Source organism: Dipodomys merriami, unplaced genomic scaffold (assembly GCF_024711535.1).
Source record: "Dipodomys merriami isolate MVZ:Mamm:240054 unplaced genomic scaffold, mDipMer1.0.p SCAF_59, whole genome shotgun sequence".
NCBI classification, from domain to species: Eukaryota; Metazoa; Chordata; class Mammalia; order Rodentia; family Heteromyidae; genus Dipodomys; species Dipodomys merriami.
The window spans coordinates 4272069-4290344 of NW_027206168.1; the positions used below are offsets into that span (position 1 = coordinate 4272069).

The following is an 18276-nucleotide window of genomic DNA, read 5'->3' on the forward strand; positions in this document are numbered from 1 at the left end:
TTGTGGGGCTGGAACTCTGGGCCTGGACACTGTCCCTGAGCTCTTCAGCTCAAGGCAAGTGCTCTACCACTTGAGCCACAGTGCCACTTCTGGTTTGCTGGTGGTTTATTGGAAATAAAGAGTCTCACAGACTTTCTTGCCTGGGCTGGCTTTGAACTACGATCTTCAGATCTCAGCCTTCTGAGTAGCTAGGATTACAGGCATGAGCCACCAACACCTGGCTTGCTATACATCATTTTTATAATAACAATTTAAATTTTTTTAGGGCTGGGAAGGTGGCTTAGTGGTAGAATGCTTCCCTAGCATGCATGAAGCCCTGGGTTCAATTCCTCAATACCACATAAACACAAAAAGCTGGAAGTGGCACTGTGGCTCAAGTGGTAGAGTTCTAACCTTGAGCAAAAGAAGCTCAGGAACAGTGCCCAGGACTTGAGGTCAAGCCCCAGAACTAGCAAAAAATAAAAAATAAAAAGAGCTCAAGGCTTGGAGTTCAAGCCCCAGTACAAGCACAAAATGAAACAAAACAATATATAAACTAGGTGTCGGTGGCTCACGCCTGTAATCCTAGCCACTCAGGAGGATATCTGAGAATCTGAGGATATTTGATATCTGAGTATCATGGTTCAAAGTCAGTCCAGGCAGGAATGTCTGTGAGACGCTTATCTACAATTAACCATTAAAAAATTTTTAAGCCGGGCTGGGAAGGTGGTTCAGTGGTAGAGTGCTTGCCTTGCATGCTTGAGGCCCTGGGTTCCATTCCTCAGAATACATAAGCAGAAAAAAAAAAAAAAAAAAAAAAACCGGGAGTGGCGCTGTGGCTCACAGTGGTAGAACGCTAGCCTTGAGCTGAAGAGCTGAGGGATAGCGCCCAGGCCCCACAACTGGACCAAAAAAAGAATTTTTTTTAAGCCATAAGTAGAATAGAGCTGTGGCTCAAGTGGTAAAGCACTAGTCTTGAGTAAAAAAGCTCAGGGACAGTGGCCAGGCCTTGAGTTCAAGACCCAGAACACAGAGAGAGAGAGAGCGGGAGGGAGAGAGGGAGAGAGAGAGACTAATATTGTCTCCTGTTCTTGAGCAGTCTCCGATTTTCTCGTCATCAGCATGGTCTCTCTCCTGTTCATAGTGACTTTTATCAGAGACAGGCACCAAAACTGAGCCAAACAATGAAGAGATTATGGAGGGCACACAGGAAAAGCAACAGAAGAGATTACCTGACTTTCAATGGTGTGGTATAAAAACCTGAGAGCTGGAGCTGAGGCAGCTAATCCTGCCATCTGAAGGGGGATCCAGCCTAAGGACAAAGCTCACATACCCCCAAAAAGCCACAGCAGACAACCTGGCTCTATGGCTCATGCCTGGAATTCTAGCCATTCTGAAGCTGAGACTGAGATGATCACAGTTCCAAGCTAGCCAGAGCAAAACATTAGCAAGACTCATCTCAGTCAATAAAAAGCTGGCTCTAATGGTGTATACCTGTCATGCTAGCTATACAGAAAGGGTAAGTAAGGAAGAGTTTGGTCCCCACTCACGAAAAAAAAAAAAGCAGCCAGATGCCAGTGATTGATGCCTGTAATCCTAGCTACTCAGGAGGCTGAGATCTGAGGATCCAGGTTCAAAGCCAGTCCAGGCAGGAAAGTTCGTGAGGCTCTTATCTCCATTAAACCACTAGAAAAACTGGAAGTGGCTCGCCAGAGTTCAAGACCCACAACCAACAACACCAACAACAACAACAAAAATTTTTTTAAAGAATTACTTTTGGATATTTTGAAAGCAAAACCAATAGGTTGTCTTTTTGTTTTTGTTGTTTTTGCTTTTCAGTGCTGGAGATCAAATCAAGGGCCTCTAGCATGCTAGGCAAGTGCTTTACCTCTGACCTACATCCCCAGCTATGAGTTGGGTTTTATAAGCTGGGTACCTGTGGCTAAACTTATAATCCTAGCTATTCAAAAAGCTGAGATCTTGGGGCTGGGAAGGTGGCTCAGTGGTAGAGTGTTTGCCTCGCATGCATGAGGTCCTGGGTTCCATTCCTCAACACCATATAAGCAGAAAAAGCTAGAAGTGGTGCTGTGGCTCAAGTGGTAAAGCGCTAGCCTTGAGCTGAAGAGCTCAGGGACAGTGCCCAGGCCCAGAGTTTAGATCTCATGACTGACAAAAAGAAAAAAAAAAGTCTGAGATCTGAGGATTGCAGTCCAAAGTCAGCCCCAATAAGAAAGTCTCTAAGAGTCTTATCTCCAATTAAACACACACACAAACACACACATACACACACACATGCACACACACACACACACACACACATACACACACACACACACACACACACACACACACACACACACACACACACACACACAGAAGTGGAGCTGTGGCCCTGAATTCAAGCCCCAGTCCTAGCACCTAGACACATGCACCAAAAAAAGAGTTGAGTTTTTTGTGACTGTATGTAATTCCATAAAATGGACTCAGGAAATGGCAGCTAATAAGTGATTAACTTCTTAGAGACTGCAATATTATTTTTACAATTTATATTAGATATTTTCTTTTTTGAAATAATTTAGAGGAAAGAATTTGTATCTGTTGTATAATCAGATGTATAAAGATTATTCAGACTTAGGGTGAGACTTCCCCATTTGGGGGTTTGGATTTTACATCATCTCTTGGTGAGTTAAGATCACTTCCCATAAAAGGAGAAGGGCAACACAGTGGTATTTCCAAATCCAAGAATTCTCAGAAATGTAATTCTGTTGTTCTTTACATGGTCATATGACTCAGGATATAATAAACTTAGCTATGTACCAGTTTATTGAGTCATATTTTTTTTCCTGTTGACGTGACTGTAGACGTTAGCCTTTTGCCTTGTGGCATTTGATATTGCAGGGAAGTTTCCGACCAGACCAACATTTACTCCTTTCTAAATAGCTGATGTTTGTCTGTCTGTCTGTTTTTGCTAGTCCGGGGCTTAAACTCAGGGCCTGGGTGCTGTCTCTGAGCCTCTTTGTGATCAAGGCTAGCACTCTACCACGTGAGCCACAACCCCACTTCCAGTTTTTTCTGAGTAGTTTTTTAGCGATAAGAGTCTCACAGACTTTCCTGCCAAGTTGGCTTTGAACTGTGATCCTCAGATCTCAGCCTACTGAGTAGCTAGGATTACAGGGTGAGGCATCAGTACCCAGCATTGGTTTTTGTGGGGGTTTTGTTGTTTTGTTTCTTTTTTCTTTTCCTCCTCCTCCTCCTCCTTCTTCTTTTGCCAGTGTCCCTGAGCTTCTTTTGCTCAAGACTAGTACTCTTCCACTTGAGTCACAGAACCACTTCCAGCTTTTTTGTTTATGTGGTACTAAGGAATTGAATCCAGGACTTCATGCATGCTAGGCAAGCACTCTACCACTAAGCCACATTACCAGCTTATGTGTTTTCTTTTATAGTGATAGAGATAGAACCTAGAACATGTTGAATGCTAAGCGAAGGCTCTATCACTGAGTTACACTCTAGCCCTCAAAGTCATCTGTGTGTGTGTGTGTGTGTGTGTGTGTGTGTGTGTGTGTGTGTGTGTATGTGTGTGTGTGTGTGTGTGTGTGTGTGAATCCTGAGACTTGAACTAAAGGTCTAGGCACTATCCAGGAGCTTTATTGTTCAATCTAGTTCTCTGCCACTTGAGCCATACCTCCACTTCCAGCTTTTTTTTCTGGTTAATTGGATGTAAGAGTCACATGTACTTTCCTACTGTGGCTGGCTTTGGACCATGATCCTTTGAACCATGATCCTCAGCTCTCAGCCTCTTAAGTAGCTAGGATTACAGGCTCCCAGTGATGATTTTTTTTTGTTTTTGTTTTTGTGGTTTTGAGGATAGAACCCCAAACCTTATACATGCTAGGTAAATACTCCACCCTTGAGCCACCCCTACCCCAGGCTTTGGGAGAAGATGTTTGAACTATCGCATCATATCAACAAGTTCCAGTCTTGTCTTTGAGAACTGCTGATTTCCTTATGCTATATCTCCATCATCTTCCCCTCCACTGCTTTTTGTTTGGGTTTTTTTTGTTGGTTTGTTTGCTGACTCTTCATTCTAATCTCCCAGTCCTTTTCTTCTGGATGTGAGTGTTTTTCAAGTTTGTCCAAATTCATTCACACCTCTGATTCTCTGTTCCAGTTTCAATCCTGTTCTTTAGTCCTGATGACGTACTTTTGTTTGTGTGTTTGTTTTCATGCCATTTTTCCTTCTCTCCTCCAACTAAATCTTGTCCTTTCTTCCCCTCACCAATACAATTCTAGTGATGTAATCAGAGACTTTTCTGGAAAATTCCTTTAAACCTTAGGAATATCTCTCCAGACTTCTATTTTCTTTCAGTCTTTTTTGCATGATCTGCCCTATCCTTTGTTTTGAGAAAAAATATTAGAATCTTCACAATGTTTTGTTAACATTATTTCATGCATTCAGAGTTGTGTTGAAAAAGGAATTCACCTGGGCACTGGTGGCTCATGCCTGTAGTCCTAGGTACTCATGAGGCTGAGATCTAAGGATTGTGGTTTAAAACCTTCCCAGATAGGAAAGTCTTTTGAGATTCTTACTCTAATTAACCAGCAAAAAATATGGAAGTGGAGCTGTGGCTCAAGTAGTAGAGCACAGGCCTTGAGCAAGAAAGCTCAGGGAAATTGCCTAGATACTGAGTTCAAGCCCCAGGACTGGAGAAAAAAAAAATCCTAAGTTCAAGTCCTGGTAATACAAATGCACATGCACATATACACACGTACACACACAAAAAAATAGTGAAAATAGCTGGGGGCTGGTGGCTCATGCCTGTAATCCTAGCTACTCAGGAGACTGAGATCTGAGGATCTCGGTTCAAATCTAGCCCTGGCAGGAAAGTCCGTGAGAATCTTATCTCCAATAAACCACCAGAAAACTGGAAGTGCCCCTGTGGCTCAAGCAGTAGAGCACTCGCCTTGAGCTGGAGAGCTGAGGGGTAGTGCCCAAGCCCAGAGTTCAAGCCCCACGACCAACAACAACAACAACAACAACAACAACAATAGTGAAAATAAGTCTGGAAAGGTGGCTAGTGGTAGAGTGCTTGCCTGGTGTGCATGAGGCCCTGGGTTCAATTTCTCAGCACCACATATGCAGAAAAAGCCAGAGGTGGCACTGTGGCTCAAGTGGTAGAGCACTAGCCTTGCGCTGAAGAGCTGAGGGACAGCGCCCAGGCCCAGAGTTCAGGCCCCACAACCGGACCCCCCCCCCGAAAAAAAAAAAAAAAGAGTTTCATGGACTTTCCTGCCTGGGCTGGCTTTGAACCACGATCCTCAGATCTCAGCCTCCTAAGTAGCTAGGATTATAGGCGTGAGCCACCGGCACCCAGCTATGCACTGTTTCTGATAGAGCTTTTCCATGTAATTCTCCTACTGTGACTTCTGCTCCTTTGTGGTTCCAGTGGCCTCATGGCTTTTGCTCATTCCTTTCTTCCATACCTCTCAGTTTGGGGTCATTCTAGTCTCTATTGATTCACTCAGATTGTTTTATAGACAAAGTCCCCACAAATGGAGATTCAATTGGTAGATCTGCTATCACGCACCGAAGTAGCTCAGTCAGACAGAGTTCTCATGGGTCTGCCTTGGGATCAGCTATACATTTTTCAATAAATCACATGATCTGAAGAGTGGCATCTGAATAACAAAGAACAAAAAAAAAACAAAACTAAACTAAAGGCCCCTACAGTCTTGGTGACGTGTAGATATAAGCATTTATTTCACTTATAAGTTGGTTGGAGGTTGGTTATTGTAGGCTGGGACCTGATCTGGGCTTTTTCTTTGCGTTATAAACTGCTTTACCAGTGGATTAATCAGGTTGGTGTGCATGTGTGTGTACCAACTTGGCTCATTTTTTTTCCCACTTGGCTTTTTTCACCAAGCTATACCTTCAGCTATACGTCCACTTCCAGCTTTTTGCTGGTTATGTGGAGATAAGAGTCTCACAGACAGCCGGGCGCTGGTGGCTCACGCCTGTAATCCTAGCTACTCAGGAGGCTGAGATCTGAGGATCGCGGTTCAAAGCCAGCCCGGGCAAAAGAGACCGTGAGACTCCTATCTCCAATAAACCACCAGAAAACCGGAAGTGGCGCTGTAGCTCAAGTGGTAGAGTGCTCGCCTTGAGCTGAAGAGCTGAGGGACAGCGCCCAGGCCCAGAGTTCAAGTCCCACGACCGACAAAAAAAAAAAAGAGTCTCACAGACTTTCTGCCCCAGCTGACTTCAAACTATGATCATCAGATCTTAGCCTCCTAAGTAGATCGAATTACAGGCATGAGCCACCAGTGCCTAGTAGAGGTTGTTTTCTTGACAAAGATAATGGCAGGTAGCAAAACATCGTACGGCTCAGAAGCAGGATGTTGTAGATTCTGCCCACACTGCATGTAATCCACGTGGTAGAGGTTCATTCTACATCTGGCAGAAAGAACCAAAAAATGCCATAGCAAAAAAAAAAAAAATGGATAAAGGAAGTATTGAGGAACAAGAGAAAATGATTCTGTTTTTATAACAAGATCATGTGATTGTATGGCGCTGAGCTTGGTAATCCAGCGCTACAGTATCCCAACAATGGGCAAGAATGATAGCAGTCAGAGATTTCTCAGAGAGAGGCACAGTAACAAATTACAGGAGGCTGAGATCTGAGGATCATGATTCAAAGCCAGCCCAGGCAGAAAAGTCAAAATCTCTTTATCTCCAATTAATCGCCAAAAAGCTGGAAGTGTAGGATTAGTTCATGTGATAGAACCACATGAGCCAAACAAGCTAAGGGACAGCACTCGGGCCCTGAGTTCAAGGCACAAAAAAATAAAGAAAATAATTTTTAAAAGGACACGGTTTGTGATATTTTAAGATAACCAGGTGGCTCACACCTGTAATCCTAGCTACTCAGGAGGCTGAGATCTGAAGATGGAGGTTCAAAGCCAGCCTGGGCAGGAAAGTCTGTGAAGCTCTTATCTCTAATAAACCACCAGACAAACCAGAAGTGGCACTGTGGCTCAAGTGGTAGAGTGCTAGCCTTGAGTTGAAGAGCTGAGGGACAGTGCACAGGCCCAGAATTCAAGCCCCACGATGGACAAAAAAGAAAAAAAAAAGATAACCATTACTCTGATTTAAAATATGCTTTCTAAAACACAGAAACATTATAAAAACACTAAAGAGAAAAGAGAAAATATCAGAAGCAACATGGAAAAGTTTTAATAAACATTAAGTGAGTCAACAGAAGCAACATCAAATATCAATTACCACAATCATTACCTGTGAGTCAGAGGTAGTTGGGAAAAGTTCAAAGTATGTTCTTATCTTCTAAGTAGCAGGGATTGTTCCAAGATTCATTCTGAGTGATGGGTTTTCTCTATCTCTACATCCTTGTAGTGCAATGAGTGAGAGTATGGAGAAACTACATCTCTCCCTGAGGTATTGTATGTCTCAACAGGTCCTGGGGTATATTCTGCTATCCTCATTTCCTCCACAGACTACCACATCCTATTTGAATGTGGGTTAATTCTGCAGAGACCTTAGAGCTACATTTGTGAATCATACAGTCTCTAGCACAAGGCCCTAAGAAGTACTTAATGAATTAATCTCTGTATCAAAAATGATTCCTAGCCAGCCACTGGTTGCTCATACCTGGAATCCTAGCTACTCAGGAGGCTGAGATTTGAGGATAAAAATGTTCAAAGCCAGCCTAGGCAGACAAATCCCTAAAACTCTTATCTCCAATTGAATGAGCAAAAAGCTGAAAGTGGAGATGTGGCTCAAGTGGTTGAACACTTGTCTTGAGTGAAAAAGCCCAGTGACAGTTCAAGTGCTAGCAGGTGAGTGCATGCACTCATGCAAACACACACACACACACACACACACACACACACACACACACACACACACACACACACACACACACACTTCACAGAAATATAGCCAGTTAATGGAATCAAAACTTTCAAGGAATGGTCAGGCTTTGGAAATGGACATGGGTGGTCTTCAATTGTTCTTTCTTCTAAATAAATTTCTCATTCCAACATCCCCATGATGACAACAGGCTACCAGCAACTTCAGAACCCCCAAAAAGCAGAACTTCTTTGACCTCAGAATGCACGACTAAACAATAAATAACTGAAACTAATTCTCACAGGACTGTCTTGGTTTGGACAACCAAGCAAAAGCCCTGCAGACACTAATAAGTCAGGCCTTAGTAGGGGGGTGCACAGTGGCAGTGTGTGTATGTGTATGTGTGTGTGTGTGTGTGTGTGTGTGTGTGTGTGCTAGTAGCTCACACCTGTAATCCTAGCTATTCAGAAGGCTGAGATCTGATTATTACAGTTAAAATCCTGCCCAGAGCTAGGAATATGGCGTGCTTGCCTAGCATGCATGAAGCCCTGGGTTTGATTCCTCAGTACCATATAAACAGAAAAGGCCGAAGTGCATTGGCTCAAGTGGTAAAGTGCTAGTCTTGAGCACAAAGAGGTTCAGGGACAGCGTCTAGGCCCTGACTTCAAGCCCAGGACCAGTAGGAGCCGGGGGGTGGGGGGGGTGGGGGGGGTGGGGAGGTGGGGGGGTGGGGGGGGACACCTCAGGGTAACAAATCTATCTGAGACCCTTATCTCTAATTAACCAGCAAAAAAATCCAGAAGTGGAAGTATAGCTCAAGTGGTAGAGCCCAGCCTTGATTGGATAAAGCTAAGCAAGCGTGTGAGGCCCTGAATTCAAGCTTTAGTATTTATGTATGAACACACAGAAAAAAGAGAGAGAAAGGGAGGAAGAAAGAGAAAGAAAGAAAGAAAGAAGGAAGGAAGGAAGGAAGGAAAGAAAGAAAGAAAAAAGGGAGGGAGGAAAGAAAGAAAGAAAGGAAGAAAGAAAGAAAGAAAGAAAGAAAGAAAGAGAAAGAAAGAAAGAGAGAAAGAGAGAGAAAGAGAAAAAGGGAGAAAGAAAGAAAAAGAGAAAGGGATAAAGAAAGAAAAAAAGATAAAGAGAGGAAGAAAGGAGAAAATAAGGGAAGAAGGAAGAAAGGAAGCAAGCAAACAAAAGGAGGTGAATACGCAAATTTTGAGAAAATGAAAAGACAACAAAAGCCTAATATCTTTTATTTATTTTTATTTATTTTTACAGAAAGCATCAGGCTGGCCGCATGTTCCTCCTCAGTCACTGGGACTATAGGTTTCCCATCATGGCTGGCTCAATTCATGTCTTTTTAATTTTTTTTTTTTTTTTTTTTGCCAGTCTTAGGGCTTGAACTCAAGGCCTGGGCACTGTCCATGAGCTTCTTTTGCTCAAAGCTAGCACTCTACTACTTGAGCCACCGCGTCATTTCTGGCTTTTTCTGTTTATGTGGTACTGAGAATCGAACCCAGGGCTTCATGAATGCTAGGCAAGCACTCTACCACTAAGCCACATTCCCATCTTTTTAAATTTCTGTGAGGAGTTATCCCTGTGGGACAGAAATCATGAGGCCATCACACATCTGGTCTGTGCTTGCTAGTTTACAAAATGCTTTTCGTCTTGTCCCACTGAATCCTTCCAGCCAACCTACCAGGAAAATAGCATCAGTCTACCCTTTAGACAGAAGAGGCCAAGGAGGCTTGAAGACCAGAAGAGTTGGACTGAGCTTGCAAAGAAGGAAAGGAACAAAAGAGGCACTAGAAGGCACTGGCCCCAGGCAACTTCCTTTGTGTGACAAACTCTCCCACCTCCTCCATCACCACATCCTCCACTTCCTCTTCACCTCCTGAGCTGCAGCTCCTCTATCTGCACCTGTTCACATCTCCCTTATCGCTCTGGTCCTGCCAGTTTCTGCCACGCCTCTTCTCCAACCTTTGTTCCATGCTCCTGCCTAGGGCCCTGTAGACCTGGAACCGGAGGCTCACTTTCACTCACTGCCTCTGCCCTTCCTGACGCCTGGCTATGTGCACAGGAAAGTGTGCCCGCTGCGTAGGGCTCTCCCTCATCCCCCTTTCCCTGATCTGCATTGTGGCCAATGCCCTCTTGCTGGTACCAGATGGGAAGACTACCTGGACGGACCATCTCAGTTTGCAAGTCTGGCTCATGGCTGGCTTCATCGGTGGGGGACTGATGGTGAGACGGGCAGGGGCAAGGGCTGGGAACCTGGGCACTGATGGGTCCTGGACAGGAATGAAGGGAAAGGGGTTGCAGCATGGCCCAGTTGGTAGAGCACTAGCTGATGAGTGGAAAGCATTAGGTACTGAGTTCCAGTCCTGATCTCAGACTGGAAAAAAAAAAAAAAGGAGAAAGCGAGGTGAGGGTGAGGGGTGGCAAGGGGCTGGTGGGAACATGGAGCTTGTCCAACCATACTACTATATGCTGATCACCTCTGTAGAAGGCCGTGGAGGGCCAGGACCCTGGGCGCAATGTCTGACGGGAGCTGGAGACAGGAACCTCACATCTCCAATGAGCCTCCCTTTGGTGACAGCAAGCCTTCCCTGCCCTGCCTTCCTCCATAGTTGAGCAGCTGTGGGAAAGGAACAGCTGGTTGAGTGGGTAATAAATAAAAGGCAGGGGGAGGAGGGGAAGTGGACAGGGCAGGAGCCAGGAGGAAATATCTCAATCAGTCACTACCTCAGCGCCACCCTCCTCCATGTCCACTCACTCTCCACATACCTTCCTTTTTCTCTAAATTGTTTTAAATTTTGTATCTGGGTGTGCTTGGAGCATGGCTGTAATGGTAGAGCATCTGCCTGGCAAGTGTTAAGGCCCTGAGTTCAAACCTCCAGTAGTGCCAAAAATTTTATTTGGATGGTGACTGGAGCTTGAACTCAGGGTCTTGCACTTTCCCTTGATTTTTTTTTTGTCAGTGGTAGAGCTTGAACTCACGGCCTGGGCTCTGTTTCTGAGGGGTTTTTTTTGCTCAAGACTAGTGTTCTGGTGCTGGGATGGTGGCTCAGTGGTAGAGCGCTTGCCTTGCATGCCTGAGGCCCTGGGTTCGATTCCTCAGCACCACATAAGAAAAAAAAAAAAAAGCTGAAAGTGGCACTGTGGCTCAAGTAGTAGAGCGCTAGCCTTGAGCTGAAGAGCTGAGGGACAGCGCCCAGGCCCAGAGCTCAGGCCCCACGACTGGACCCAAAAAAAAAAAAAAAAAAAAAAAAGACTAGTGTTCTAACACTTTAAGCCACAGCTCCACTTCTGGTTTTCTGGTGGTTAATTGGAGATAAGAGTCTCACAATCCTGCCCAGACTGGCTTTTGAACCATGATCCTCAGATCTCAGCCTCCTGAGTAGCTAGGATGACAGACATGAGTCACCAGTGTCTAGCTTGTCTTACTTTCTTGATACTTTTTGTCCCATCAATAGAACACAAGCTTCAGGAAGAATAAGGACTTGGACTATGTCCCTAAGGCATTATTCAGTGCTTCCTGAAAGCAACTCTAGATGTGGAGTGGGAAGGGAGTTAGCTTTGGATTCTGGGAACACAGACTTGGGGAACTCTCCAAAAGCAGGTGAGTTAGATTGAGTCTGGGACTGGGTGTGTAGGCCAGGGAGCAGTGTGGCTTCCTAGAGGAATGTGACTTCTAGAGGTCTGAGATGGAGTCCCATGGCCTGAAATCGATGCAGTTGGTAAGGAGTAGAAAAGATATCAGTGGGTAAAGAGGGGGTTGTTGGTTAAAGAAGCAGAATTACCTTTTCACTAGTAGCGATGTGTCCAGTGATAGGGCTGGAGAAGAGGACCTCTGCCAAGGAATTTCACCAGTCAACTGTCCTGAGAGGCAGGGAGCCATGATGGATCTGTTGCCTTTATTCCATGATGGGGTAAACGTTTCCCTAAATGGGGCTGGGAAGGTGGCTCAGTGGAAGAGTGCTTGCCTTGCATGCATGAGGCCCTGGGTTCGATTCCTCAGCACCACATAAGCAGAAAAAGCCAGAAGTAGCGCTATGGCTCAAGTAGTAGAGTGCTAGCCTTGAGCTGAGGAGCTGAGGGACAGCGCCTAGGCCTAGAGTTTAGGCTCACAACCAATAACAACAACAACAACAAAAATTGTAGTAGACAGGCATAAGAGTCAGGCTGTAGATGGGATGGCCTAGGAGTACAAAAGGAAGACTGTAAATCCCTGCTTCACAGGAACTCCTTTAATACTGCTTTTTCTACTAAAGTTGATGTTTACCTGGTCTTTGAACTTCCCTTTACCTCCATCAGCTATACTTTCTCTTGCTACCCTGTAAAGGAAAACTGTGGGACATAGTCTATATTTTATATACTAAGAGGTTTATGTACAATTGGGGATTTTTTTTGATGCTGTTTTGAACAAAAGAAAGACTTCTGTGTTGAGGCCACAAGCAAGCAAGCAAGAAAGAGAGAGGGGAGAAGAAAAGAAAGAAAGAAAGAAAGAAAGAAAGAAAGAAAGAAAGAAAGAAAGAAAGAAAGAAAGGAAGGAAGGAAGGAAGGAAGGAAGGAAGGAAGGAAGGAAGGAAGGAAGGAAGGAAGGAAGGAAGGAAGAAAGAGGGAGGGAGAAAGAAAGAAAGAAAGAGAGAGAGAAAGAGAGGGAGAAAGAAAGAAAGAAAGGAAAAAAAGAAAGAGAAAGAGAGGGAGAAAGAAAGAAAGAAGGAAAGAAAGAAAGACAAAGAAAGAAAGAAAGAAAGAAAGAAAGAAAGAAAGAAAGAAAGAAAGAAAGAAAGAAAGAAAGGAAGGAAGGAAGACCAGAAGCCCATCAGAACAGGAAGGCTTTTTGTTGGCCGCAGTGTACCTGGTGCCAAGATCAGAGCCTTTAGTCATTAAACATGGCATGCATAGTCACCAGATGAACACAACAAATAGATAAGCAAAATGATTTTAGATAAACATAGGTGCCATTCAAACATAAGTAAAGCAAGGTAGGATCATAAAGGTCTCTTAGGGCAAAGTGAAGAAGCCACATTTTTGGGGGGGGGGGAATTGGAAATTGAATCTAGGAAGCCAGGTACCAGTGGCTTCTGCCTGTAATCCTAGCTACTCAGGAGGCTGAGATCTGAGGATCTGGGCTCAAAACCAGCACAGGCAGAAAAGTCTATGAGACTTTTATCACCAAAATAACCACTAAAAAGCCAGGATTTGGGGCTGGGAAGGTAGCTCAGTGGTAGAGAGCTTGCCTTGCATGCATGAAGCCCTGGGTTCGATTCCTCAGCACCACATAAGAAAAAAGAAAAAATGCTGGAAATGGCGCTGTGGCTCAAGTGGTAGAGCGCTAGCCTTGAGCTGAAGAGCTGAGGGACAGCGTCCAGGCCCAGAGTTCAGGCCCCATGACCGGACCCAAAAAAAAAAAAAAAAAAGCCAGGATTGGAGGTGTGGCTAAAGTAGTAGAATGCCAGCCTTAATTGAAAAAAACTAAGAGACAGAGCCCAAGCCCTGAGTTCAAGTCCTAGTACTGGCACCAAAACTAAATAAATAAATAAAATTGAGTCTAGAGCTTTGTGCATGTTAATCACACATTCTACCATTGACTACATTTCCATCCACAGGCCACATTTTACTGTAATTTTAGGTACGATGTTTTTTGTTTTTTCTATTTGACCTTTTTTAAGTAAGGCTTTGATGAGAGGAAGTCTGAACTGATCAGACAGGCAACAGTACAGCTGAGGTTTAATGAGATGTGCTGGGAGGGGTAGAGGCCAGACCATGCATGCATGCCCTTGAAAGACATAAGTAATTTGAATTCTATTACAAATACCACAGAAAACTACAGAAAAATTTTGTAATTTTTTTCAGCATTTGTAGAGAGCATGTCTGTTCTACATAGCTGGGATTACAGGCATGTGCAACCACACTTGGTGTATGTTTCTCTCTCTCTCTCTCTCTCTCTCTCTCTCTCTCTCTCTCTCTCTCTCTCTCTCTCTCTCTCCCTCCCTCCCTCCCTCCTCCCTCTCTCTCGCTCCATTTTTGGACTATTTTATTATGTTTTGGTTTGCTGGGGTTTGATGCTTGCTCTATAGTCTTCATGTTTGTCAGGTAGGCTCTCTACTACTTGAGCCATTTTATCAGCCCCATTTTACATTGGTTATTTTCAAAATAGGGTCTCACTTTATGCCTGGGCCAGCCTGAAATATGATCCTCCTATTTGTGCTTCCCCATGTCACTAGGATGATGGGCACACACTACCACACCCAGCCATTGGTCAAGATAGTCTCTCAGATTCTCACCCACCAATCACCACACACTCCAAATGGCCTTGGACCACCATCTTTGATCATCACCTCCCAAGTAGCTAGGAATACAAGCTTGAGACAGCATATAAGTTAACCTTTTACAAGTTTGTTTGTGTTGTGTGTGTGTGTGTGTGTGTTTGCTGGAGAGAGATGCTGGAACTGAACTTTAGGCTTTGTGTGTGCCAAGCATGTACTCTGCCTCTGAGCTACATCCTCCAATCTCAGCTCGATGTTATTTTTTACAAAATAAACACACTCAGGTACATAGAACACAAATCAAGAAAGATTATCTTTGTGTTTATAATATTGTGGGGTCAGCATAAAGCTGGCTGAATCTGAGCTTAAGCCAAGATGTTCAAGTGAGCACATCCTTCAGGCAGTTTGATTTACGTCTGCAGTCATTTGGAGGTGATATCAGAAACAACAGCTGATTGCCTGGGAGGAGCTGGACTTTGTGAGAAAATCCATGGGGAGAAAAAGGATCTAAGGCTGAATATTAGGAAATTTAAAAAAAAAAAATATATATATATATATATACAGAAAACTGTGAACATACTTTTGCTCATGCCACCATAATCCCAGCTCACTAGGCTCTTCCACACCACCATCCTTGCCTGCTGCTGAACTCTAAATAATAGAGTTAGGGAGCGTTTACTCCAAGAGAGCCTTGAGACAAAAACCAACCTGTTCTCTCATGAAACCCTGAGAACAACCTGTAAGGTAAGTCTGGCAGCCCCATTTTCACAGGTCAAAAGTGAAATCCAGCTGGGCACTGGTGGCTCACACCTGTAATCCTAGCTATTTAGGAGGCTGAGATTTGATGATCAGGTTTCAAAGCCAGCCTGGGCTGGAAAGTCCCTAGGTCTCTTAGTTCCACTTAACTACCAGAAGTGGCACTGTGGCTCAAAAATGGTCTACCATTGAGCAAAAGCACTTAGGGACAGCGCGCAGGCCCTGAGTCCAAGAACCAGGACTGACAAAACAAAACAAAACCAAACAGAAATCCAGAGAAACCAACCAACTTCTAGAGTGGGAGGGAACTCAGGGCTGGCTAAATCTAGGCCTCCTGGCTTCCATATTTGCTGTCTAAGCTTCAAACTGAGGCTGGGGTCAGATCTATGTGCCAAGATTTGTGGGGAATATATAATATTGTAGCCTAGTTTACAGGAAGCTTCACTCTGGACAGAGGTAAAGTAGGCAGGCAAATAACGATAAGTATAGGTTGATCCCATCCGGCTCTCAGAGAAATGAAGATAAGGTCCTCTCTATAGTCCAAAGGGCTGAGGTTATCTTGGCAAATTCCTGTAGGAAGTGAGCAATGATGCAGATAAAGTCTTGAGAATCGGGGAGGACATCTTATCTATCCCAGACTCTTGACCCACAGGTGCTATGTCCAGGAATTGCCGCTGTTCGTGCAGGGGGCAAGGGCTGTTGTGGTGCAGGCTGCTGTGGAAATCGCTGCAGGGTAAGACCTAAATGAAGACGGGATTCAGGCTCACATCTACAATCCCAGCACTCAGTAGACTTAGTCAGGAAAAACGCTAGTTGAGGCCAATGAGTTACATGTGTGGATCTTTTGTGATGGGGTAGACCGGGGTGATTGAGAGATGGAGGTCTCCAAACCCTTCCTTTTAGAGCCCCTCTTTAGTTCCAGACCCCACCCCACCCCCTCCTGCCACTTGCAGATCAGTCTTAGTAAACCTGACCAGCGGAGACTACAACCCCCCAGAACTTCCACATCCACAGGTTCTTGGGCTAACCTCACTCCAAGAGTGGGGTTTGATGGCAAATGTACTTTGAATGTGGCTGGAAAGTAACATGGTAACGTGCCAGGTGGACCTAGTGTGATTTTTTCCACCATTTGGGACCCCACCACTGTAGCGGCTCACATTTCCCCCTCCATCCAGATGCTTCGCTCTGTTTTCTCCTCGGCCTTCGGGATGCTTGGGGCCATCTACTGTCTCTCAGTGTCAGGAGCCGGGCTTCGCATTGGACCCAAATGCTTAAAAAATGGCAAATGGGACTACCACTTCCAAGAAACATCGTAAGTCTTCACCTGCATTTGTATCCCACATTTCCTGCATCTTCCCACCTGCTTTTCCCACATGAGTCAACCTAGGCCAGGTCAGGTTTCAAGAAAATTCCCTGGCTGGTTGCTGGTGCCTCACACCTGTAATCCTTAGGAGGCTGAGATCTGAGGATTGGGCAAAAAAGTCCCTAAGACTATCTCCAATTAACCACCAGAACACCAGAGTGGAGGTGTGGCTCAAAGTGGTAGAATGTTAGCAGGCTCTGAGTTCAAGCCCCACAAAGGTGGGGGGGGGGAGGATATTTGCTTCAGCTTTGGTGTTCATTTGCTACAGAGGAGAGAGGGGTCAGAAGAGAAGAGAAAAGCCTTTCTTTCCAAGCCCACTCCTCAAATAAACTATTGCAAGCTGGGCATGGTGGTACATGCCTGTAATCATTCCCAGCTCTCGGGGACAGAGCCCAGGCCCTGAGTTCAAGCCCACAACCACCACCACCAATAACAAAAAAAGAGTATTCCCTAGCTGATCACTAGTGCCTCATACTTGGAATCCTAGCTACTCAGGAGGCTGAGATCTGAGAATTATGGTTCAAAACCAGTCCAGGCAAGAAAGTCTGTGAGTATCTTCTCTCTCATTAACTACCAAAGAGCCAGAAATGGAGCTGTGGCTCAAGTGGTAGGAAAAAAAAAGCCAAGCAAGAATGTAAGGCCCTGAGTCCAAGCCTCAGTACCAGCACAAAAAAGAAGAGAGCGAGCTCCCTCCAGGTAGCCCAAATGAGCCCTTTGCAAATGCCCATTGGCATGTGCACGGGGAACATACCATGTGGCCTGTCTCTCTCACATGACCCTGTGTCCATCCACAGAGGCGCTTACTTGTACAATGACACTCTGTGGGATTGGTGCGAGGAGCCACCTCATGTGGTCCCCTGGAACGTGACACTCTTCTCTTTGCTGGTGGCCGCCTCGTGCCTGGAGATCCTGCTGTGTGGAATACAGCTGGTGAATGCCACCATTGGTGTGGTGTGCGGCGACTGCAGGAAAAAGGAGGTAGGACCACGTGGGGTTGTGCAAAGAACCTACTTGTTCTTAGCTGTGGCCTCATGAATTCTCTTTTGTCTGCAGGGCGATGTTCACTGAGGCGGACTGATGTGGATTTTCCTGCTCACTCCTGAGTGCCTACTCACTGGCTTTCTGGAATAAACTAGTTGTCATTCATTTGTTGATTTCTTTCTGGAATAAACTGTTTTGAGCTCCCTTCCCCATCTTAGATTGTGCCCTAAGTAAGGAGGAGCCGGTGAGGGCCTTCAGCTATGCCAGGGTTTAGGGTTCACCTGTTTGGAACCCTTGAACTCTACTTGTTTTCTTATCAAATAGTTTTTTTTTTTTTTGGTCGGTCGTGGGGCTTGAACTGTGGGCCTGGACGCTGTCCCTGCACTCTTCAGCTCAAGGCAAGCGATCTACCACTTGAGCCACAGTGCCACTTCAGGTTTTCCAGTGAGTTATTGGAGATAAGAGTCTCACAGACTTTCCTGCCCGGGCTGGCTTTGAACTGTGATCCTCAGATCTCAGCCTCCTGAGTAGCTAGGATTACAGGCGTGAGCCACCAGCACCCGGCTTCAAATAGTTATTAAGGTATTAAATTGTGCTAAAAAAATATATTGGGGGGTTGGGAAGGTGGCTCAGTGGTAGAGCGCTTGCCTTGCATGCTTGAGGTCCTGGGTTTGATTCCTCAGCACCACATAAGCAAAAAGAAAAAAGCTGGAAGTGGCGCTTTGGTTCGATAGCCTTGAGCTTTAGAGCTGAGGGACAGCGCCCAGGCCCAGAGTTCAGGCCCCACGACCAGACCCAATATATATATATTGGGAAGCAAGGGCAACAAGAGAGCAAGGACTGTACTCTCAAAGATGAAGATTTAGAAAATGGATAGGTTTTTTTGTTGTTGTTGTTTTGTTTTTTGGGTTGTTTTTTTCTTTTTTTTGGCCAGTCCTGGGGCTTGAACTCAGAGCACTGTCCCTGAGCTTCTTTTTTGTTTGTTTATTTGTTTAAATTAAGGTTACCACTTGAGCCACAGCATCATTTCTGGCTTTTTCTGTTTATGTGGTACTGAGGAA

General features: G+C 45.0%; 1 protein-coding gene across 1 annotated transcript; it reads left to right on the forward strand.

Moving 5' to 3' along the window:
* The first annotated feature begins 9752 nt into the window (after positions 1–9752).
* Tm4sf5 (transmembrane 4 L six family member 5) lies at positions 9753–17373 on the forward strand. The gene is made up of 5 exons (XM_070001388.1): positions 9753–10084; positions 15524–15604; positions 16047–16183; positions 17029–17212; positions 17288–17373. The coding sequence occupies exons 1-5, from the start codon at positions 9914–9916 to the stop codon at positions 17300–17302; spliced, it is 588 nt and encodes a 195-aa protein (XP_069857489.1). The 5' UTR covers positions 9753–9913; the 3' UTR covers positions 17303–17373.
* Positions 17374–18276: the final 903 nt, after the last annotated feature.